We start from the raw sequence: 23,978 nt of genomic DNA, 5'->3' as shown, positions 1-23,978 counted from the left end.
ACTTTCTGGCTAATTTCTTTCCTGCTCTGGTCTCCTCAGTTCCTTATGTAAAAACAAGGTGGTTCTTATTCAAACTGCTGCAGCACCTCCTTCCCTTTCCTGGCCCATCCTTGCTTGTCATGGCTCAGCCCGGACACTTGTGTAAGGAGCTAATTATGATTCTATCATTAGTCATGTGGAAGTGCAGGCTAAGGAGGGAAGCTCTGCACAGCAGAGTATAGGGGGTCCCTGATGAGGAGTGGGGCATTAGTAATTGGGCCAGGGGATACCTAGATTTGAAGGATGGGATCAGAGAAGGAAGTTTACAGGGCAGGGGGCAGCCAAATTAAATGAGCTACATCATCTAAGATACATGTCAATTTGACTAGTAGATCAGAGAGCTAACTGGAGACTGTAATTATATTACTGCAGGGAAGTGTCCAGAAATAGATATTCAAGCCATGAATTTTAATCCATCTTTTTGCAAAAGGCTTAATTTTGAAGCAGACACAGATGACAGGATGTGTCTATGAACATCCAGACTGAAGTGTGGCTTTGTTTCCACACCATTAGAATTTTTGTAAGCAAGGCAGGAAAGTTCGAGGGCTATTATTGAATTCAGAACAAAATGCTCTCTCAAAACGAAGAACTTCTGCCCTCTAGAGAGGGTAACATTAACCTTTCCCAATGAAAAAAGCAGCATAGCTCCCTGCCAAAAGGAGAAGAGGAACAATTGCCCACAACTTCCCTTGAGGCACTTTCGGAAAGATAAGAATAGCACCCCTCCTGATCAGCCCCATCCACCCCTCTTAGTGCCCACTAACAACACAACAAAATCTCATCATTAAGTGTATCAAAGGTTGGTGACAGACCAACTCAGCACAGGCACTCTGTCTTTTTCCACTGCCAGGAGGAGACCATCAGCTAACACAGTCGGTGCACTTTTCACCCCACATAAATGCCTATAATCAGATTGACTGCAATCAAGGAATTCTAAGGAATCAAGAAAGCGCTAGCATTGCCTTGCCACAACCTGCTCAATTACCTTCCCTAAAAGTCTGAGGAAGAGCTCTGTGTGGCTCCAAAGCTTGTCGCCCTCACCAATTGAAGTGGATCCAATAAAAGATATTACCTCACCTACCTCGTCTCTCTAATTGCATAAAGGCAGCAGATAGGACTCAGGCCAATAGATAACCAGACTGTCAACATCAAGCGTTGATTTACAAACTATGGGGGATCATTTTTGTTGATAAAAGGAATCCAGAAAAAGAGATGGATTAAGGTAAACATTATGCCAAGAGCAAATTTTAATTATTTCAGCGCAAGTGGTCCCTATGCAATCTTCTATGTACCAGGCCTGCTGATGGTGGGAGGGGGGTAACAGGGGCAATTACCCCAGTGCCCAGCAATTGAAAGAGGCCCAGGGCTCCCAACTGCCACTGCTACTCGTGTAGCAACAGTGGTGGTTAAAGCCACATGCAGAGCACTCTGGTTGGCTCTTAGGGTTGCCTAAGGTGGCAGGGGCACCAAGCCGCACACTCTGGGTGGGTCTGAGGGCTGGGGGAGGGCACACTGTGGTCCAAGTGGTGCTGAGGGTTGGCTGTCCTGGCTCTGCCCCTTCCAGAGGTATGAAGCTGCCCCCCACATGTTGTTGGCTCCCCTGGGGGAAATGTTTTGCTAGTCGTCCAAGGCAGAGAGAAGCCTCTTTCTAGTGCAAGACAGAATGGTAGTGGGACTGGGTATGGTGACAACTAGATCCTTACAATTCCATAGATATCTGCTTTGTATCCACAGATGTGCATATCCACAGACCATTTCTGCAGATCTCAGTATGGATGCGGATTCTAATTGTGTATCCACACAGAGCTCTACAGAGCACACGCCCTGAATCACACGGCGGCATTCTGGGAGTTGTGGTGTCCGGCTTGCTCAGAGGAAGGAGGTAAGTGACAGCTCCCAGAAGGGAGTGAGCCAAGTGCCATGCTAATAGAGGTTGTTCTTTAAATGAGCAGGTGGCAATGGCTGCTGCATGCATCAGAGCGGCCACAACTGCAGGGGTGTCTGAGTCCCCCCGCAGGAAGGTCAGCGCTGCAGAGAAGGACAAAGAGTAGTAGCCTCCCATCCTGGAGTGGGGAAAGAGGAATGCAGAGTAGAGCAGGTGGCAGGGCAGGAGATCTCTTGGGAGAAGCGGGTTGGGGTATGTAGTTGGGGGGCTTGGGACAGTCTGTATAATTGCTGTGCAGTGATCTGTGGAGCTATTTAGAGCCCTGAAAATCCATGGATATCTGTGAATAGCCACAACCATGGCCTGCAGGTTGTGGGTAGGCTGCAGATACACCTTTTCTGTGGTCACACAAAGCTCTAGCGATGACTCAGTGGGCGGAAGGCAAACTTCCATGTTGGACTGCTGAACCCTCACCCAAAGTAACACAGGAATATACCACAATGAGGCCGCAGTGTCCCCAATGAATTTACTAATACTTGGTTTCTTGGGTCTTTTAGTTGTGCAGTGCAGGAAAGCTCCAAGCATTGTTTCTCCTTCAAGACCCATCATGGTCCCTTATTGTGGCACACCACTCAGCACTTAACAATGAAAGATACAAGGAAATTAAAAAGCAAATTCACAATCACAATTGCTGATTATTGTAACAAGTTTTTAGAATATTGATGGTGGTATCTAATTTTTTTTGCTTACTGTAATAAAATACAGCTGTGCTGTTCAATGAAATATGGATACAACAGCAATGCATTCTATTATAGTGTGAAGAAAAAAAACCCATCCGTTGTGGTTAACTAGGACCTGGCATTATGGAAAGTGTAATAGGAGAACATCAATGGCCTTTTACTGAGTAATAACATTAAGGATAACTGTTAGAGGTCAAATTCTGCTCCTATTTAATTCAATGACAAAACAGCCACTGATTTCAGGGGAAGCTGGGTCAGTGCTCATATGGCACAATTTAAAAATACACTGTGAACAGTGTTTTCTCAAAAAACCTGTTTTCAGATGTCTGATTTTCATGAAAATGTTTTCTCAGAGATCATTTTCATATCTTAAATATGTCTTCTGTGCCTCTGGAAACAATTTCAACTGTAATTGTCTAGCTTTGAGTAAAAAGAGTTTTGAAAGTTAAAATATTGCCTCTTTAAAGACTTTCAAAAACGCAGTTTGTCACTCTCCAGCTTTAGAGACAGAGAAATATTTGCCTTTAGGTCTTTCTTCTGGTCCCATGGTTTCCATTCAGGCTCCCTGTTGTAACCTTGATAATGCTGGTATCAGTATGAAAACCGTCCAAGAAAACTAATTAGCATAGAGAAAACTGAGGATGAAACTGCACAATTTCTTGGGAAACTAGATGTACTGATTTACTTTTTGCACCTGAGGTACCACTTTGTCTTCAATCAGAGAAGTATCACAAAGGACAAAAGACCAGTAATCCCTGTCCTCTGAGACATTCTGTAAATCCTCCTCTTGGATACCAGAGACCCATAAACTTTCAATGCAAACACTTTTGACTGACAGATAAGAGAATATTCTTCTTACCACAAGGGGCAAATAATCTCCTGTAGTCTATATCCATAGGAAATCAATCATTTTTACTATTCCAAACAAATGATACAATTCCTGTTTGATTGTTACTGTTATTCAGCTTTATTAAGCACATAGGACTTTATGTGGCTTTGTTGCAAATAGTCCATCTAAACCATAAGAGGATTACACACAATAGTAAGCAATATGCCCAGCAGTTAGCACGACTGGGCGCCTCCTAGTCATATAACCGACACAATCCTACAGATACAGCACCCTTTAGATTAGTTTTCAGTATTGTGAAAGGGAAATGCTTCCACAAATACACATACAAATACATTGAGAAGGAAACTCACCACTGCTAGAAGCATCACTGAGATTTAGCAGCCCACTTCCTAACCCTCTGTAGCTATGGTAACTGTAGGTCCCATTTCCATTGATGTACAACACCTCCTGCGTGCTGGAAACAGCTGATGTTGAGTAAGTGACCTGGGCTGGCTCTTGTTTATATTGTTTGTCAGCTGGAGCAGCTTCATCCTGCAAAAACATTGTTTCGTTATAAGGTATCAAATTATTGTTATACTTCACCTTGAACGAGAGGGGATATTTGATTGTAACTTAAAGCTCCCCAAGTGTTGCTTTCACAACAGCGTAATAAATAAGAAATGAGCACGTAAATGTTTTCAACTGACAGTTTATCAATGGAAAAGAAATCATGAGAATAATCACAAACACAGATTTCCTACAGCTGCTACTGTTAATTATTTATTTGCATTTTGCTAGCAATCCACAATATGCAGGGCATGATGCAAACACAGAGGAAGTCACAGTCCCTGCCTGGAAGAATATGCAATCTCCTGAAAAACTCAACTCTAATTAAACTAAACAAAACAAAAGGATACTATTTTCCAAGAACCTCTGCTTACTCATTACTAAAGGCATGTAGCTCTTCCCCCAGCAATATTGGGAACACAGCTGAAAGGAGCAGTGGTCAGAGTATTACTCACATTGCCACATATTGAAATTTTATAACCATAATTCTCCTACTTTTGCACCAGTCTTTGGATGTTTATGAAAGCAGATGTTGGTTGTAACTTATTTTACACAGGCATGCATGTATATTTTTAAATGGAGGAATAGAAGTGTATGCTATCAGATAAAAGGTTTTTGGCATATTATTTAAGCAAAAAATGCCAAGACAGAACAAAGCTATCAATTAATATAAAATTACTAGCCAATTAGCCCATCATAAAACGGGATTTTCAGGTCTCCCCTCCACGTCGGTCTTCTCTCCTGAGCCTCTGGTCTCTCGCTCCGTCTCTCTCTCTCTCTCTCTCTCTCTCTCCTCCTCCTCCTACTGCCTCCCCCCCCCCCCTCAGCTTTCCTCTACCTCCTGCCTCTATCTCAGTCTCTCTCTTTCTCTTCTCCTCCCCCTCCTGCCTCTCACTTGGGGGACCACGGCGCCCCAATGGCTGTTTGGGCTATGCACTCCCCGTGCTGCATGGGGGGCGCAGAGCCCAAACAGTTGCTTGCGCCACTTGCTCCCACGCGGCGGCCCGGCTGAGCAGCGCAGAAGTCAGCTGAGCGCCACAGTGGGAAGCGAAGGGGAAGTGACTTTCACGGCCAGAGGACAGGGCCTGGAGCCACTGTCACCACCCCGCCCCCCTTCACCTCCCGCTGTGGCTCTCGGCTGACTTCTGTGCCGCTCAGCCGAGCCACCGCAGGGGAGCAAGTGGCTGTTTGGGCCCCGTACTCCCTATGCAGCACGGGCCTCCCAGAGGGAACAGCCAGCATTTCAGCAACAGCGCCACCCAGAGGGAACAGCCAGCATTTCAGGCAACAGCGCCGCCCAGAGGGAACAGTCAGCATTTCGGCGTTACAGACTCACAGACACTGGGCTACTATATATATGATATTAAAACAGCTCATATTTCTGTCTTCTTGAACAACTAAATCCAAAATGTGTGTGTTTTTTAAAACAATAGAAAGTAGTCTCTCTTTTTAAAATTATATCTGTTGAACACACTGTAAAGGGAAACAAGAAAATTGAGTTAATCCTGTAAATTGATAAATCTCATTCGGCATTGAAGCCATTTCTATCACCATTGTCTGAATGACACTTGACATTACCAGCACCTTTTAATTGTTATAAAAATGTATTTAAATTTATGGATTGACAGAATTGGAAGCTACATTAGCCACAGAACAAGTACAGCATAAAACAAAGTACAGCATAAACACTGTTTTCGATTTACTGGCCAGATTTTCAGCTGGCATAAAAATTGGCACGATTCTCTTAATTTTTGAGAGTGCTCCAATCTTTAAATGCATTCCAACTTTAGCTTTTTCACTGAGACTGCCAATAAGAACTACCAAGCATGGTTGTTTTTCATGCTGTGCCCAGAAATCATGATGGTCACATTAAAATGCTGACATGGATCACACTTTACATTAAGAACACGTTTATAAAAGGATTAGAAAAGCTTAATAAATAGATAATAGATATTTTAATAGATGAGTAGTCAATTGTTTATTATAGAGTCTGACACGTCAAAAAGTGGGACATAACCATCTACAACACACAGTACATACATCTATAACATGCTTATAAAACATATCAACCACTTATGATAAAAGCTGTTTTATCCAGCACTTCTCCAGCCAGAAAGCTCTATAAACTGGCATTTCTGATATTGGAAAGGTCAGTTTATTGTCCAGTTGATGCAGGGCCAGCAAGCTTCCAACTTGGTTTCCCAGAAGTGGCACATGTTCCTGCCACTACTAGGCAAGAGAATGGCCATGGAGGTTCTGTGTGCTACCTCCATCCTGCCTCCAGCACTGGCTCTGCTTGAGCAAGGCACTAACCATGGCTGTGTGCTCAGGAGTAGCATAGATGGCAGGTTACAGTCTGGGTGGGCTTGTAATATTTTTAGTACATTAGCTCAGCCAGGGCTAGTACAAGACAGGAAGAGCTAGTACAAGAGAAGCATGTTCCCTGCTGCAGTACAGATGAACTCAGAGCATTGCTCCACTGCAGCTTGTTCCATAGACCAGAGAAAAGAAATATGTAGATTTATCTTTGTGGATACACTGACACTCCACTCAGGTCTACAACACCTAAAAACAACAGGAAATTAATGATTTATTAAAATACTTCTTAACATTCCTAACCCAAAACTTAGTTTTGACCCCAACAAGGGAGATGAGACAGAGAATCTTTAAAGTCCTCTAGGGACTTCGCAGTTGCTACTGATTCTCTGTGAAAGATGTTCAGACACTACAGTGATAGGCAACAGTATAAAACCCTAAAATAGGAAGACAGATTGATCCATTGATCTTTGGCTTTCAACTTCTCCTAACTAAAATCATGTATATAGGGAGCATGCAAGAGGTGTGGCTGCTACTACAGTTCATTTGTTGTAATTGTGGTTGTACAATAGCTACATGCACATAGCATGAAATGCACGTCCCATAGTCTGTCATAATACAGGAGGAGATTTTATCCTTTCTATCCTCGTACAGCTTTCCTCATTCAGCCATTTATCCACACATTGCTCAATGGATTAGCACATGACTAATATTTCTTAAGGGGTTAAATTAACACCAGTTAGTCTGTGTTTTCCAATAATCTTTATATCCTCTTACATATCTGTTCCCTCCACACACTCAAAACATGATGCTGGCTTATGACATGTTTGTAAAATTTTCCCATCAAAATCTATAAATGCTAATACAAAAGGAAAATGGAGATGTAAAAAATGTGTTTCATTTGCTACTTGTATATGATTAATTGCCTAGTAGTCTACTTAATGTATCATTTCTAGACTTCTAGGTTTTTTAACTGCCATAGGGTGAAAGAGAATCTTTTTTCCAGTCAATTGGAAAAAGAGAAAAAAGAAAATATAATTTCTATCTTATATTGTTTGATACTTTCTATTTGATTATGTTAAACCTTTATTTGTGGATAGCTTGTTGTTCTTGCCAACAAACACTTTTAAAAAAAAACACCACTTTGAGGTTTTAGGTATCTAAACGCAGATTAGTGTTCAAACAGAAAGCCATGCTGCAGATCGTACATTTGCATATGGTCTCATTGTTTCTTTGAGCTGTAGAAAACAAATTGTTTAGACTAAAAAAAAGGCACACAAGCTTTCCTGTGTATTAACTTGTTTAGCCTTTCCATGTATCATTTTATTTTTACCATTTGCAAAATATCAATACATTTCCCTGAATTTTGAATTACAATAAAAATAATTCACAATATTTGTCTAATTGATTTTCACAACATTCTTGTTAGGAAGGTGTGCAACCCCAGCTCCCTTGTGCATATACATTATACTGTAATACAGTCTACAATTACATGATCACAAACTGTTTTCCCAAAGGATTCCTGCTTCTTTCAGTTCACAGAATAGGTGCTGTTTGGTCAATGAGCAGCTATTCAATATGTTGTTTTCTCCCCATTGTTCAGTGTGCGTCCCTTTGCATTGTTTATTGGACAATATTCAAACTCTGCTCTGAAGATAGAATTATTAATTTTCTCAGGGGCTAGTCTATGGCCTAGAGTATCTGAAGGCTACACAAATATTAGTGAAGAATTTAGTTTCACAACTGTCCTGTGAGATGAGAGGCTATTATCTCTGTTGTATAGATGAGGAGCTGAAACACAGAGAAATTAAAGGTCAAAAGTATCCAATAAATTTAGGTGTCCTGTTTGAGACACTTACGGTTTTATTTTTACAGAATACTCTCCATTATAGGGCATGTTCTATTATCAAGGCAGAGCTCTCATTGACTTTGTCTGTGCTCAGCACTTTTTTCCCCTCCAAACCCCATGAGCTCAAGTCAGACAGCAAGGAGATAAGGAATACACAGTTAGGCTATGGCTACACAGCAGCGTTATTGTGGAATATTGTCAGATATTCAGAAATAACGTAGTGCGCATCTACACAGCAAGCCTGTTATTTTGAAATAAATTGGAAATAATGGGCTTACTCTGACTCCTGTAAACTGCATTTCACGAGGAGTAAGGGAAGTCTGGGGAAGAGTGCTCTGTTTCGAAATAACTGCTGTGTAGACAGCTCTAAAAGTCAAAATAAGCCATTTCGACTTAAGCTACGCAATTAGCATAGCTCAACTTGTGCACCTTATTTCAAGTTTAGCCCTATTGTGTAGATGTGCCCTTTAGTGACCACCTGTGAAAGGTTTAGTTTAGGTAACTTGTCTAACATCACACTGGGACTCAGTGGGAAAGGCAGCATGCAGAATCCAGTTTTCCAAGGCAGCATGCAACACCATAACAAGGAAACCATCCTCTCTCTTCCTGCAATCCTCTGCCTCACTTGCTACACACCTTCCCTTTCCGCACACCCCATCTGTCACAAAACCTCCCTGTCAGCCTTCTCCTGGTCCTGACCAACCATCTCTCCTTACTAGACCCACTAAATCAAACCCCAGGAGATTGATCTCTGAGCCATCAATCTCGGGGTAAGTGAAGACACGCCCTCTAAGCAGACTTCTTTTAGGTAGTGTCCACTGATTTCTTAGATGGTTTTGAGGACCAGTGGGCAGGTCATGGGTCTTGTGGTTGGTGATCCCTTCCAGTTCCCTGATTTTTAATGTCTGACATTCTCTCTCATCTCTGTTTTCTTTTGTATTTGCTTGTGGCCTTGGTTCCCTGTCTCTTTCCCTTCAGGAAAGGGGGAGGGCCTTTAGCTATGGGCAGACTTAGGCCCACCATTTTCTAGGAACCCTAGTAGGTCAGGGGACACAGTACCCCCACCTTCCCTAAGCTCCACGTCTCTGAGCAACTGGTCCCAATTTTACCCCAGCATCCCAATGCATCATAGCTGTTTACCCCTCTCCCATCATCTCCTTCTCTTGCTACCTTATTGGTTTTCAGTCCCAGTCTCCTCCCATCCCAATTCTCAGTCTCAGTTTTTCTCTCTCTCTCACTGCCAGCTTCCAGTTTAAATCTCAACTCTGAGCCAGGTCCCCCCGCTTCCCCCCCACCCCGGCTTCTTGTCACAATTCACTACCCCACCCTTCTCCAGTCCCACTTTCCCCACTCTGCATTAGAATCAGTCAGCTTTTGGATCCATCCAGCTTAGCATCAGTGGAGGGGGTGGCAGTGAAGTCACCAAGAGCATAGGAGAGATGGCTCCCTCCTCTCAGTTCCAATGCTTAGACTTGACTCTGTGTGCTGCATGGCCCAGATGCCCAGAGCTGCAATTATAGCTGACGTATTGCTAAGCCACAGCTGGAGCATGCCCAGTGCAAGTTGAGTTTTTGGGAAGTTTATACGCTAAAATCTAAGTCTTTCCTCAGCACACGGGAACTGCCTTTTTTTCAAAGTTTACAAATTGGCCAAATCTGGGTGGATTTTCATGGGGACAACAGAAAGCTCACCTCCAATGCATACATCACCCCTTGCCAAATCTGAAGCATGAAAATGCTAGAGCTTTTCAAAGAAAAGGTCATCAGAATTTTTTAACACTGGCAAGACAATGTATTTTCCTTAGCCTTATTCTTCAAAACAGCTGAATCATTCAAGATAAAATTAAAAATTAACTACAGAAATATTCAGCCCAAATGATTGAAATATAGAAAACTTATAACTATAAAAAACAGGCCTTTCCAATGGGACATCAAGGCACCTTCAATAATAGGCATTGCTAATAGCTCTGTCTATATTATGTGTTGTCATAACACAATGCTGTACTTTTCCTCGGATTACTTCTCTTGGGTTTGAATTTTATGAACAATAAACCTGAAAGCAAAGACAAGAGAATAAAACTCTGGCATATCATATTTATTATTTTAATTTGAATAAAGTGGTTGACTCAGTGTGATCAGCAATGATGGAAATTTTATTTTTGAAGAGGGCACAGATGTGATTTTGTTTGGCTCCAGTTTTGGTCCCCACTTCATTAAATCCCATTAACAATTTTTGTTCTGGGATCATAATCCACTAAACAAGACAAAGATGCATGTACACGCTGACAGGCCTGAACCAAATATATAGAGACACACAATGCATATAGAGTGATGTTCAACATAGGATTCAAGTATAGGCCTCGTGTGGACTGTGTGTCCTATGTAAATTTAAAGTATTATTTTTTGTATATTCTTTTAAAATTACAATTCTTAAGAGTGGGGGGAAAGCAGATCCTCAGCTCGGATAAGTTAGACTGAGTTCCACTAACATCAGTGGAAATATGATTTACACGAATTGAGGATTTGTACTTGAGTACATAGATTGCTACATACTCAGAAAGGCTCCTTTGGACAATCATTTGTTACCACCTGTGGGACTTTCTACCCATACTTCTGTGCTCCTGCTGGTGGTGGCACTGTCTTCAGAGCTGGGCAGTTGGAGAGCAGTGGCTGCTGGCTAGGAGCCCAGCTCTGAAGGCAGCACTCCAGCCGTAGCCCAGAAATAAGAGTGGCAAGGTATAGTATTGCCACACTCGGGCGGCCCATGGCTATAGGCCGACTCGGCCATCACCTAGGGTACCGCCTTCAATGGTGCCCAATGATGACGTCATGGAGTGCCCGGGGCACCCGACGGTGACTCCACCCCATTGATGGCTCATTGACAGCCGTGCAGGCAGGGACGCTGATTGCGCGTTCTGCCTGGGGCGCCAGCTGCCGCAGCCCGCCTCGGGCTGCTCCTGGCCACCCTTACTTCTGTGCTACTGCCTGAAGAGCTGGGCCTTCAGTCAGAAGCTGCCACTCTCCAGCTACCCAATTTTGCAGGAAACAGTGCAGAAATAGTGGTGGCAGTATCATATCATGGCAATGCCACCCTTACGTCTACACTGCTGCTAATGGGGCATCACCTTCAGAGCTGAGTGCCTGGCCACTAGCCTCTGTTCTCTGGCCACCCAGCTCTGAGGGCAGCGCACAAGTAGAAGTGGCAATAGCACAACCCCCCTAAATAACTTTGCAAGTCTCTTTCAACTCCTGGTTCTTCCAAGTCCTACATTTCAGGAAATGGCAGAAGTTGCACTTCTGCAGCACTTGTGATCAGCTCAGGCCAGGAACACACTTTGAATATTCATCTCTGACTGGGATGGCTTCTTTACATGAGAAGCCACTTGGAATCCTGGTGAACTGGGTGAATATTTCCTGGTGGGAATCTTTATAACAAAAAAAAAAAAAAAAACCAAAAAAAGCTTTAACACTTCCTCCCCCCCCCCCCGAAATACTAAACAAACTAACAAGATGCTCAAAAACTACCACAGTAGACAAGAATCAGATGTCAGGCTGAGACAGTTGAGGCTTTCCTTCTCAGATTAATATAACCTCCCATACGGGACACGAGGATGTCAATGGCACAAGCATGGGCTGAATGAGCACTGGAAATGGAAGTCTCTGATCCAGGGTGTGTGGGGAGCATGCGCACCAGGAATGGAGCATGCATAGGGACTGGGGCATGCATATCTTATGGAGCATGCATATCTGATTGGAGAATGCATATCTGATTCTCTGATAACCAACCAAGAAAGATTTGTATACCAAGCGGTTCTCCCTTTCTTTAGCTAGGACATGAGGACACTTTCCAATTGTCACTCCATTGAAAGCTCATGACACATCTAACATTCTCTAGAAAGGTCTAGTGATGAAGGCTAAACATTACTTGGAAAAGAGTGGCTATTGTTCAGAGATGCAAAGACTGCTTTACTGGAAAGTTGATGGTGCTACAAACCCAATGGACATAGTTACTGCCAAAAAGCCAGATGCTAAGGCTGAGAACTGTCTTACCACAGGCCAACAGAAGGACACCATGTGTCCCCTTCCTTCATGCAATGAATGAGTGAAGGCTTCAAAAACCAACTTGATTATTTCTAAAAACTCAAACCAAACATTATTGTTGTTTGGAAATATTTTGATACCTTTATTTTTATTTTTTTCCTCACTTTTACATGCCTCTGTCAGGACTAGAAGCACCAAAGTGTAAGAACAAAAGCTGTAATTGTAGTATATCCTTCCTGAACATAAGTGTGACATAATAAAAATCTTATTAGAAACACTTATTCTTGTGAGATTTACAGCCCCATTTTGCAGAAATTTGAATAGCCCACCCAGGACAAATATTCAAACTTTCAGGTTCCTGTCTCAACCAAACTTACCCTTTAAACTTGACCATGACTATATGGACAGCATATATACTGAGCTTTGACTTTTCTGGCATGGATATTACATGATACAAGAAATCCCCAACTTATGAAAGAGTTGTGTTCTGAAAGTTCATTTGTATGTCAGTTGTTTGAAACTTGCAACACATTTTCCCAGAGAAACAATTGTATAAATGGTGATTAGGCTAGCCCACAAATTCTTATTTAATCCATATTGTAGCTGAAATACTGAATATTTGTAATAAAAATCATAGAGAACTATACTTTTACAATAGTAGTAATTAAAACAGAAAAAAATGACTACAAAATAGTTTTTTATTTAAGCTTGAATGATGGTGCTTGTGGAAAGGGAGGTTTAATTAGAGGAAGATGAATAGGTAGACAGAGATTCTAAAGGGGACTTCTGGGTATCCCTCAGCCACCACCCTCCATGGCCTTTACCATGGCTCCTGCAGCCAGCCCCATTCCCTGGGCACTCTCCCACACACAACCTCAGCAGCCCCCAGCCTATGGCCAGCTCTAGTCCCCAGGCTGCTGATATTTTAAGGACAAAAATAGCTAACATAATTTTACATGAAGAGTCTTCATGATACAGCCTATGGAACAAAGATCAGAATGCTTTGCATCAAAGTTTCAGTTTAGAAGAACAGCAAATTCCTTCTGCATTAAGGATATGGATACTAAAACTGCGATGATCATCCTTGTCACCATCCACCACCAAACGATAGATGCTAACCTTTCAGAAGATATGAATGCACAGGATTGCAATGGAAAAGAAGGTCAAAATAAACATGTATAATGTGCAGGAGAGAAGAAAATGGACCTCAATTCTTCTGCATTTCTGATAGAACTACAGCACTAGATTGCAAAGGCTAAGATAATAATAAATAATATATGAATGTTTCCACATTGCAGTGTTTCAGTCTTGTTCTTTGGTCATTCCTAATTTGCCTGCAGAGTGAAAAAGCTTTCAAAAGAAGCACTGGTCAGCAAATCGAAATGATCATAGCAGCAACTGTTGATGAATCATTTTTCATGCCTACAACAGTTTTAATGAAGTTCTTTATCAACTCTGATAGCTGGAGAACAACATATTATCCTCTTTTGACATTTCAGCTTCAGAAATCAACTCTAGAGGTCAGTGTGTAGACTACTCCAGGAGCAAGTTACTAGAGAAAGAGACATTTTCTTGTTTTAAAGGGCAGGACTTCTATGCCTTCAAATAAAAAATGAGAAGTCTCTCAGTATCTATAGTGTCTGGGAAAAATCTGCCAATCTTTAGTGAGCCTCTAGAAAGTGGGTTAGTATATTTACTTTGCCCATGGCTTGATCTTTTTCTACCAATGAACAAAGAGATACAAAAATCTTTAAATTTAAAATGCGTGACTGAATTTAGTACTCACAAAGGGAAAGACCAAAGACAGATGCTTGAGCCAGGTACAATGAGGGCAGGTGCTTTGCAAGTTAATCCACTTAATGCTACATCCCCTTCAATTTTAGTGTTGATCTGAGACAACCACCCTTGAAAAATTTGGGGGGGGGGGTTGTGTTATCCAAAAATAAAAAGGGAGACTATGCACAGGAACATGACTGAAGTCTGCACTTGCCTTAAAGTTTTGAACAAGTGGATGAAGTGGATAACTTAACTAATTAATGGTTTCAGCACTGATGTCTTTGGCAGCCATTGCAAATGGCTTCCAGCAGGTGTTCCAGCATGGCACATTGAGCAGAATGAAAAACAATGTCTCCCTGATGTCATTTTAAATGAGGGGCCCACAGATTGTTATTTTCTAATTAAGAATCTTCAGTCAAGAAGGAGCTAGAATTCCATCTGGTTTGCATGTTTGGAATGAATCACTGACTCGGAGGTCTTTGGATTCAGGCTAAAGCCTCTTAGGGTTTTTGTGGAGTGATTAAAATGGGCACAGCCCTTTAGTAATGTACCTACTGTGATCCCTGCTTCAATATTCAATGTGAAGAAACTCATGCATTCAAACTAAGACAGCAGCTGAAAGGTTGCAGTGCTAGGAGGAGAGCAGTGTCCACAGCTGCTTTCTCCCTGCTGCACAGATGGGCAGAATGTGGCAGGCAGCAAGTGGAGCCTTGGCTCCATCCCAGATGGGCTAGTTAGTATGGCTAAGCATCGGGGGGAGGGAGAGTATGATGCTCTGGATACAGGCCTCCTGCAGGAAACCTCCCCCTAAGAGCAGTGATGAGATAGGGAGGCAGAGTGTGACTCTGAGTCACCGTCCCCTTTATGGGCAGACCCAGAGGCAACACAACAACACAGGGAGTCCTGGTTTGGTGGGAGGGTCCTTCCGGGTCCTCCTATGTTTCTGCCATTTTCACTTCACATTGTGACCAACATTCTTCATGCAAAGGAAGGCTACGTGCATTTTTATCCAGGGACATGCACATACTCTTCCAGACTGCCAGAGGGGAGCAGTTGGAGGGGACTTGAAATATTCCTTCCCCTCTGCTGTCTCCACAGAGCTCAGAGCCCAAGATGATTTGCTTGGAAATATAGGAGCAAGTTTATTATGATACCAGCAGGCTAGCCCCAAAAATACAGTCATTGAATGAAACATAGCAGCCTTTCTTCAAAACAAAATCAAACTGAAACCCATGGAAATGATGCCATCTTTTCTCAACCCGTGAACAGTTTTGCCTTCAGGTGATGGGTCAAATGAATCAATGTACCTTCTGATACTTGTGCATGATAACAACAAGATAACATTGACTGATGAACTAGGATGCTGCAAAGCAGGAGAAATTCCTCCTGTCCCAGTTTACTGTTCTCATTCACTACAGGCTTTGCTATACAGCACTTCGCTCTTTGAGCATGGCACATGCACTTTTGAAGAACAGAAAGAAAAGTACTGGTGTTAGATTAAAATATCTCATCCTAGTGATCAAATATCTATATGTTTTGAAGGGAACATGATGAGCTAGATGTTCAGCAGCTATAGATCAGCATAGCTCCATGGAAGCCAGCAGTGCTATGGCAGTACCAGAGCTGGAAAAGAAAAAATTCAGTGGCGTCAGTTTCATTAGGGATGTTTTTGGGGGAAGCGTGTGGGACTCTTGGAATGCTGCTTGTGTCAATTTTTTTATGCTTGCGATATTATCAGGGTCACCACAATTAAACCTCTTCCTGCAGGTCTCTGCACTGAGAGAACTGCAACCCATATCACTCCCACCACTGATAGCACTTTTGTTGACACCAAACAGCTTGCACTACACCTACTAGATCTGGGGATTGATAAACAAAAGACATTTGTTGAAAAACTGTGGGAGAACATTACATGTGGCATTTTCTCAAGCTTTATCCTGTTCTATTGGGCCTGCTGCTTTCTTCTAATCAGACACTATTTCCAACCTGCAGGCTACATGTGTTGGAATACGCAGATTACACTATTAAAATCAGATTCTGAATGAAATTCTTCTTTATTTAGAACCAGGAGATGAAAGTTTTGACATGAAGAGTGAGACTGATACTGGTTGAACTTTTTTTGTTTCACTAAATAAAAAGGTATATTTGTTAGACCAGAGAGTTCTTTCTTTGGAAGAAAAATAAGACTTGAAGGCGTTTGAGTATTGAACAGTTTATTTAGATTGTTTCCTTTCATGGGTGAATTCTGGAACCGAGGGATTGACAGCTGTCTTTACCAACCTACTTCTCCTGACAGGGAAGAAAATTAAAAGTGAGCAAGCACGTTTTGGGATGCATTTGGTGCTTACTGCCTGTCTCCAGGAACAGACTCATGTACTGATTTACAGATTATAAAGACTAAATAAAAGAGAATTTAAGGGAAGCTTTGCAACTCACATAGGGTACGTTTACACTACAGAGAAAGATTGAAGCTGCTACTGTCCATCTTCCAGGGTTAGAATTAGTGGTCTAGTTAAGACAGCTAATTTGAAGTGAGAATTTTGGTCTGCAATATTCAACATCCATTCTAACTGAACCTATTAATAACTAGGGGTATGTTTATACTACAGGGAAGATCGAAAATTAAAAGTGAGCAAGCACTTTTTGGGATGCATTCAGTGCTTACTGCCTGTCTTCAGGAACAGACTCATGTATTGATTTACAGATTATGAAGACTAAATGAAAGAGAATTTAAGGGAAGCTTTGCAACTCACATAGGGTACGTCTACACTACAGAGAAAGATCGAAACTGCCTCTGTCGATCTTCCAGTGTTCAAATTAGCCGATCTAGGGAAGACAGCTAATTCAAAATGAGAAGGGCATTCCGGTTGATGCTGGTAGTCCTGCTTCTACAAAGAGTAAGGGAAGTCGAAGGGAGAGTGTTCTCCCTTTGACATCTTGCAGTGTGGACAGCACCAAAATTCGAGTTAAAGTACTTCAACTTCAACTTCAGGTACGCAATTAACATAGCTGATGTTGCGTAGCTTAATCCGACCTTATCCTCTAGTGTAGACATACCCTAGGAGTTTTGCCATTAACTTGAAAGGCAGCAGGATTTAAATTACAATGATGACTGCTTTTATTTCTCCTCTTGATAATATGGCTATTGCATTGTGGGTAAGAAGCTAAATTTCCTCGATGCTTGCACATAATTAGATCTCTCAACAATAATCCATACCCAGCTAACTTGTGCCTGCATAACATTTTGTGCCTCAGTGGTTAGAACATATAATTTGGAAACACAAAAGAAAATTGTATTCCAATGAAGAAGTGAAATAATCATTGGGTGGCGCTGCAGAAAGAGGAAAAATGCCTAAACTAAAATGTGTGTGTGTGTGTGTGTGTATACACGCTTCTGTTCATTGTGAGGATGCCAAATTATTCTCTGAAATGCTTTTTTAATTTATGATCAAACCTGTCCAAGGAATATACCTGAAATTACATACCTGCATCCCTTTTCAGGCACCTAAGTACTTAGCCACATTACTATCAGATAATCTGATTTTTCATAGGTGCAAAGTATTCTGCAGATTTTATTGACGTGAATAGACTAAAGTTTTAAACTTCTGGCCTATGTTTGTGTTAGCAGTCCCATTTCTAATAGGCTGCTTTTAATTGCCTCAAATCGAAAGGATTTTTCTAATTACTTTTTTTGATATTGTGCATATATATATATAAACCTCAACAAACCTCCCATTCTGAAATGCAACACAATTTGCACCTGATTCTGCTGGGTCCTTATGCAGATGACCAGTGCACTGATTGCTCAAGGAGCCTTACTCTGTTCCTTGAAATGCTGTCATATACAGGCTAGGTATAAATGCAGTGTCTTTTTTCTTTGCTCTTCCAGGGGCACTTGGTGCTTCAAAAGGGAACCAGGAAGAGGCAGGACCTTATTCCTTCCACAGCAGCCAGCACAGAAGGAGTAGGGAAAAGCCGTACCCTATAATGGGATGTTGTTCTCCAAACATACCGAATTGCTCTACGGGGCATTGTAAATTCCTGAGATGGAACATGTCCCACGCTGACACTGGCTAGTGTAGCCTCATACTATCCTTTACTATAAGCATTGCCTTAAAGGCAGAATCTAATCTTTGGTTGGGAGGTATTTTTGCATGCTCTCTTCTTCTGTAACTTATAATGCCTAGGCCTGCAGTTGATTCAGAAATGAAGAATATAAACAGTAGACTAAAAGAGGCATGTAAAAGCCATGCAATTTGTTTCTTCCTTACTCACAGGAGCTGTACCGCACATGTATCAGGAAAGAAAACAACACGCCCACACATTAGATATCTCCACCCTCTTTTCCTACAGTCTGAACTGTAATGAAGAAGATAACTTCTCACTGTCAAGGTTTAGAACGCATGCATTCATGGCATTGCTGAGAGTCAAACTCTCAGTCCTCAAGTCCAAAGGATTAGTGGCCTTAATTCCTTCTCCATGCTGAAAACCTGATACAATAGTCCTGGAATAGTCAATTCCCTCATTGCCATATAAATGAGTTTCTTCCAAAATGGATTTGCAATTATCTATAATTTGTCCACTGATAAATTTCTTCCTTTCTTAATGGCAGTATTGTCTGCTCCTGGTTTGTAGCAATAGCAGCTGGACATCTCCTTTGTTAACAAAACTGAACCTGAAGGGTCTTCCCCAAGCATCAACCCCCTTGTTACCACGGCGTGACCTAGAGAGAAGGCACCACAAATTGGCTGAAGGTAGCTCATTAACATAGCCTTGCAAATCTGAATTGATTTAAAAGTGAACATTTAGGAATTAGACAAATGGAATGAAACACAATAGCAAAGGCTTCAACTAAATGGCACTATGCGTGCACTTTTATTAACATTCAGATGTATTGCATTAGTGCAGAACTTTTATCCACTCGGCAGCATGCATTCATATCAAGCTGCTCTATTCAGGCTGCTGCTATGACAACTATCCAGAGGCAAATGTCAGGTCAGCTCCCAGCATATGCGTTCAGGCCATAATTGCTTTGTCAGAAACCTAATAGTCATCTACTTCTACTCGGCGAGCAGCTAAAAGCAATACTGTTAAAATTACTAAATGAAGAAAAATTCTTTACCAGTCCACCATCGTCTATAGCATACAGATCTGTAGATTTACTTCTATTTTGCCAAAAACTAGAATGGGGTGTGTGTGGGGGGGATGGTACAGAGGTTGTTTTTTCAGTCTCCAAATTTTTGCCAATTTATTTTTCACTTATGTTAGTCTGTACAGTGTAAACTAGGGATCTTCTAACATATAATCTCTTCTGGGTGCAGGATATTATCTTTTAGTGCTCCTAGGACATTCATAGTGGGTTATCTGTGTGGCACAAAGAAAAGTTGTATGTTTCTTTTGGATGGATAGGTGATTTTTTTTTAATGTGTGTAATGGTTATAATAAAGAGCATTATAATTTGCCATACTCAAGAGGCAATGAAAAGTCTGAATAATTAACAGAAACAATTTTTTAATTACAGAAGGTGATTATTTTCACAGGGTTCAGAAATGTAACATGAAAATCTGTCTTAATGTTGTGTCTAAATCAGAACCAGATTTAACACTTCGATAAATTGGTCCTTCCTTGGAAGTTGAAAAAATACTGAAACTAGAGACAGATAAGAAGACATTAATACTGAGCTGTTTTTCAGCTATTTCAACTATATGATCCTATATCAGAATTAAAGAAAATCTGAATATAACTGGTTTCTTGACTGGAGGAAAAATGGTCTCCCATACACATATAGAGACAGGCATATATTGTGACAGCTTCATCGTACTATCTCACATTTGCCTTATAGGCAATAATAAATAATAATTCAATTAAATCAAACTAAACTAATTTGGACTTCTGGCTTTTGCGTGCTAGGTATTGTTATGGTGTTTCTGTGCAGAAAGTATATGATGACATCAGCTGTGGCTAGTTAGGACGCAGTCTGATTTTTATTACTCAGAATTAATCTCTAGAATCAACAGGAAGTTGTTCCCTTTATATTTATTTTTTAATTATTTTTTTGAAAGAGAAGAAATATATAGAAGCCTACTTCTTAATTTGCACATTCTGTAATATTCACAACTCAGCACTCTCTGAAGAGTCAGCTAATTTAAAAATCATAGGTCTTTAGTCATAATGAAACTAAAATAAAATGATTTCTCATGAAATAATGAACACTTGCTGTTTTACCATCAGGCTGAAAATTAAAAGGGGTGAATATACAGTGGGCTAAATCCTTGGCTGTGGCAAAGGCACACACAGTGTAGTTTGGGAAGTAATGGGGTGTGAAGGGGGATTTAAAACAACTTTGTACTTCCCTGATCCTGGGCTGTCCATGTGCTGGACCTGTCTTCTGGCATAAAGAAAGCTATGAGGGCATTCTGCTTTCATACACTAACCCTGGCCACAGGGGGAAACTCAGTACAAGGCATCGCGTTAGTTCCACCCCTATAAAGGACCCCCCGGGCTAAGGTGCTCCTTCCCATGGCAGGGTACATTGACTTGAAGGTCACTTTGCATGAGCCATACTCAGAAGCTGAATTTAGGGGAGACAATCTGATCTCCTATCCGCAGAGGTAGGTATGAATATTATTCACACACATGGTATTATGTGCGTAATGGGACAAACCCTTGATTGTTATAAATCAGTGTAGCTCCACTGAAGACAATGTAGCTACCAGCTGAAGATCTTGCCAAATATTTATATTTACATAAAAAGCCAGGCCCGTGGATCTTCCGACTAGGCACTGAGTGCCCTGGCCAGCCCTAGAGAGCCCCCACCAGGGCAGAATGGCCCCTGCTGCCCGAGCCAGCCCCTGCTGCCCGAGCCACCAAGGCTGTGTGGCTCCCTTTCCCAGGCCAGCCCCAGAGATCTGCTGCCCAGGCTGTGCAGCCTCCACTTGCTTGAGTCAGCCCTAGGATCCACCACTCATTCAACTACCCCATCCTGAGCCTCCCCCCCCCACATCTTCCAAACCCATCCCGACTCTTGCACCCCCACCCCTTGTCCTGAACCCCTCCTCACCCCCAACTCAGATTCCTGCACCTCCCACACTTCCAGCCCACTTCCCTGAGCTCCCACCCCCCCAACTGCCTGCTCTGACTTCTGCACCCCCTACATTCCCAAACACCTCCTTAAGGATCTGAGCAACGCCAGATAAATGTGCTAGTAATGTTATATACAACATTTGAGTCCAAATACCACAGATGATTTTTCCCAATATTATTCTTATTTCCTTATTTTCCTATTTGTAATTTGCATCGGATCCTTCCTTCTATAAGATAGATTGAGGAGAAGAATTATTTCATGCAAAATAGTGAGTGAGAGAAGAAGGGAAAAATCCTCTTTCCTTTTCATTCTTCCAGGGATGAAGAAGAGAACCACTCTCACCCTCCTCTGAAAGTTGAGAACATCCACATATTCTGGGAAGGTCATTAGAAATCCGAGGCTCCCTGCTGACAGCCACTGGAAATCTGGTTAGCCCTCTCTGCTTTGGATGGAAAAGATTCTGCAGCCAATCCCTAGATCTCTCCTCTCACTGGGAACCACATACAATGTTGCTCCTAAAGGTGTGGGTTGGTGTGGTGAAGGCCACATCATATCTCTGCCATGAGCCCAACCCTGGCCATGCTAAAATGATGCAGAGTCAGAATCTACTAAGATTTAAGATCAGACAGAAGCACTAATATATCTGTGGCTGAACTCCAGCTATGTGGCCCAGGCTTCCACAACAGTCACCTTCCCTCAGAAACCTCTTGGGGCATTCCCCCATGAGGCATAAGTGTTGAAACTGGAGCTGCTGCCACATCCCCTGCCTTAAAATAGTAATAACAATCCAAATACATGGCTCCCGCCTTCAGCATCACCATGATAAAAAACTGTTCTAGCACCACTGCAGTGAGGAGGCAGTGCACACAAATGTTCATGCTGCCATAGTCATCACCACTCCTCTGCAGACTGCCAACGTGCTTAGTGAGGAGATAATTTATTCCATGGTTTATTGCATGTCTCTTCATTCCCCATCAGTGCGATCAACCTACTCCTAACTTCGGCTCTAATAGGAAGCATGCAATAAAAGAAACCACTATCACTGCCACAAACCTACTCACCATTAGCACTGTAGGCATGCAAATTGTGTCTGTGCTAAATTCCATTCAAAACTTTCCATTTCACAATGGCTAGACCCTATGACTCAGGGCAACTACTTGGCATTGCATTTTACCGCTGGTGCAATATGGCCCTTAAACCAGCTTAATACTGACTCAGGGAAGATCACCTCATTGGTAAACATGATCCTTCAGAAGCACAGAGGCTCTGATGATGCCGTATTTCCTCCCTGCTTCAAAAGACGACTTTCAGCTGCAGTTCTAGCCCCTTATGGCCATTTGAAGTCAACATAAATTAGAGAAGCCTTCAACATGTAGGTTGAAAGCAACTCCATCCAGAACTCAGCCAACAGGTTTGATCCTGAACAGAGATGAGGCAGGAGCAAAGTGGTGTAAAGGTGCAGTCAGTACTACTTTTGCATAACTCCTCCTGACCTCTGGGCAGATCACCTAGATCCCAGCATCTTGTCCATAATTCCTTTTTCTTCAGGGAGTTATCAGTGTATGGCGGGATAAATTCATGTAGTTACAAAATATAAACACTAGCTGCTGGATGGCTACCACAAATTGAAATGAGAATACTCCGAAGTCTGGTAATATTCATCTTCTACGTAAATCCTCTGCACTTATTCAGTTTTCAGGTCAACCGCTTGAGCCCATCCTCACGGTAATCGAGATACAACGCAGGTAAAAAGAGCAGTTGGGTAACATCTAACCCAGTCAAACAGCAAAACATAGTAGCCCAGGCTAGTAAACATATTTGTGTTACTTGCAGGAAATAACTCCACAAATGAACAATGCTTTAATATTACACATTCTAACATTATGGAATGATGCTGGTCTCACTGTCGTTAAGGTGGAAGCTCGTTTCCCATTATGAGCCTGATTTTAATAAATCACATATGTTGAAAATAGATAACCACTTCACTAAGGGCCAGTTTTTACTACCTTATTTTAGAAAATTGGGTTTTTGCATGGAGCGCTTTAGAGCTTCCATCTAGCAAGGCACAAAAGGAGTCCCAATGGCTTCTCTCATGATTCATGTTAAACACAGGCTTGAGCGCTTTTCTATATCAGAGCCACATTTATCATTGTGTTCGTCAGAATACAGCAAGGAAGTTGCTTATAAAATGCAATATTTGTCACTGTCACACAAAAAAGAGTACACAAAGACAGCTTGCATCCTTACGTTGCCTTTTAGACACTACTGGGGATGTTTTTTTCTCACTAGTGGAGAAAATGTTGCATGTGGATAATATAATAATATCAAATGCTCTCTCTTTTATATTTGTTCCCTTCTCACTTAATTTCTGGGAATGAAAGTAATTGGTACTATCGACAATTCTGCTTGTTTTTAAATAAAAATTAAGTAACTGAAAACCATTTGGGATTACCTTTGATTTTACTTTTGCATTAGATCTTTTAATTGACATAAACTGTTGCTGGGCTGATTATTCATCAAAACTGTTGTTAAAACTGACACTATTTACCAAATCACTTTCAAAATACTAATTTTGGAAGGTAAAATATTTTCAAACCTCTGTTTGAGATCTGTATACCACATGTTTCCAACAGTCTGTTCTGGAGAGAACGGAGTTTAAGAAGTCCCTGCCACAAATGCCCAGTGTAAGACTCAGGCACAATCCCAGTCCTTGTGCTCAGCACTGTAAGGGTATGTCTACACTACCACCCTAGTTCGAACTAGGGTGGTAATGTAGGCAACCGGAGTTGCAAATGAAGCCCAGGATTTGAATTTCCCGGGCTTCATTTGCATCTTGCCGGGTGCCGCCATTTT

At 41.8% G+C, this 23,978-nt stretch overlaps 1 protein-coding gene across 5 annotated transcripts in view; it reads right to left on the bottom strand.

Annotated features, from left to right (window-relative positions):
- The window catches only part of NOL4 (nucleolar protein 4), a 265,203-nt gene that overhangs the window by 10,113 nt on the left and 231,112 nt on the right, over nt 1-23,978 (bottom strand). For all 5 annotated transcript variants that reach the window (XM_006115357.4, XM_006115358.4, XM_025180839.2 and 2 more), the window contains one exon: nt 3,865-4,045. In XM_006115357.4, coding sequence (XP_006115419.1) covers nt 3,865-4,045 — 181 coding nt within the window. The remainder of the gene's footprint in view (nt 1-3,864; nt 4,046-23,978) is intronic.

Source organism: Pelodiscus sinensis, chromosome 2 (assembly GCF_049634645.1).
Source record: "Pelodiscus sinensis isolate JC-2024 chromosome 2, ASM4963464v1, whole genome shotgun sequence".
Lineage (NCBI taxonomy): Eukaryota > Metazoa > Chordata > Testudines > Trionychidae > Pelodiscus > Pelodiscus sinensis.
Note: the sequence above shows the minus strand (reverse complement) of the source record. Positions and strands in the feature narration are given on the sequence as shown.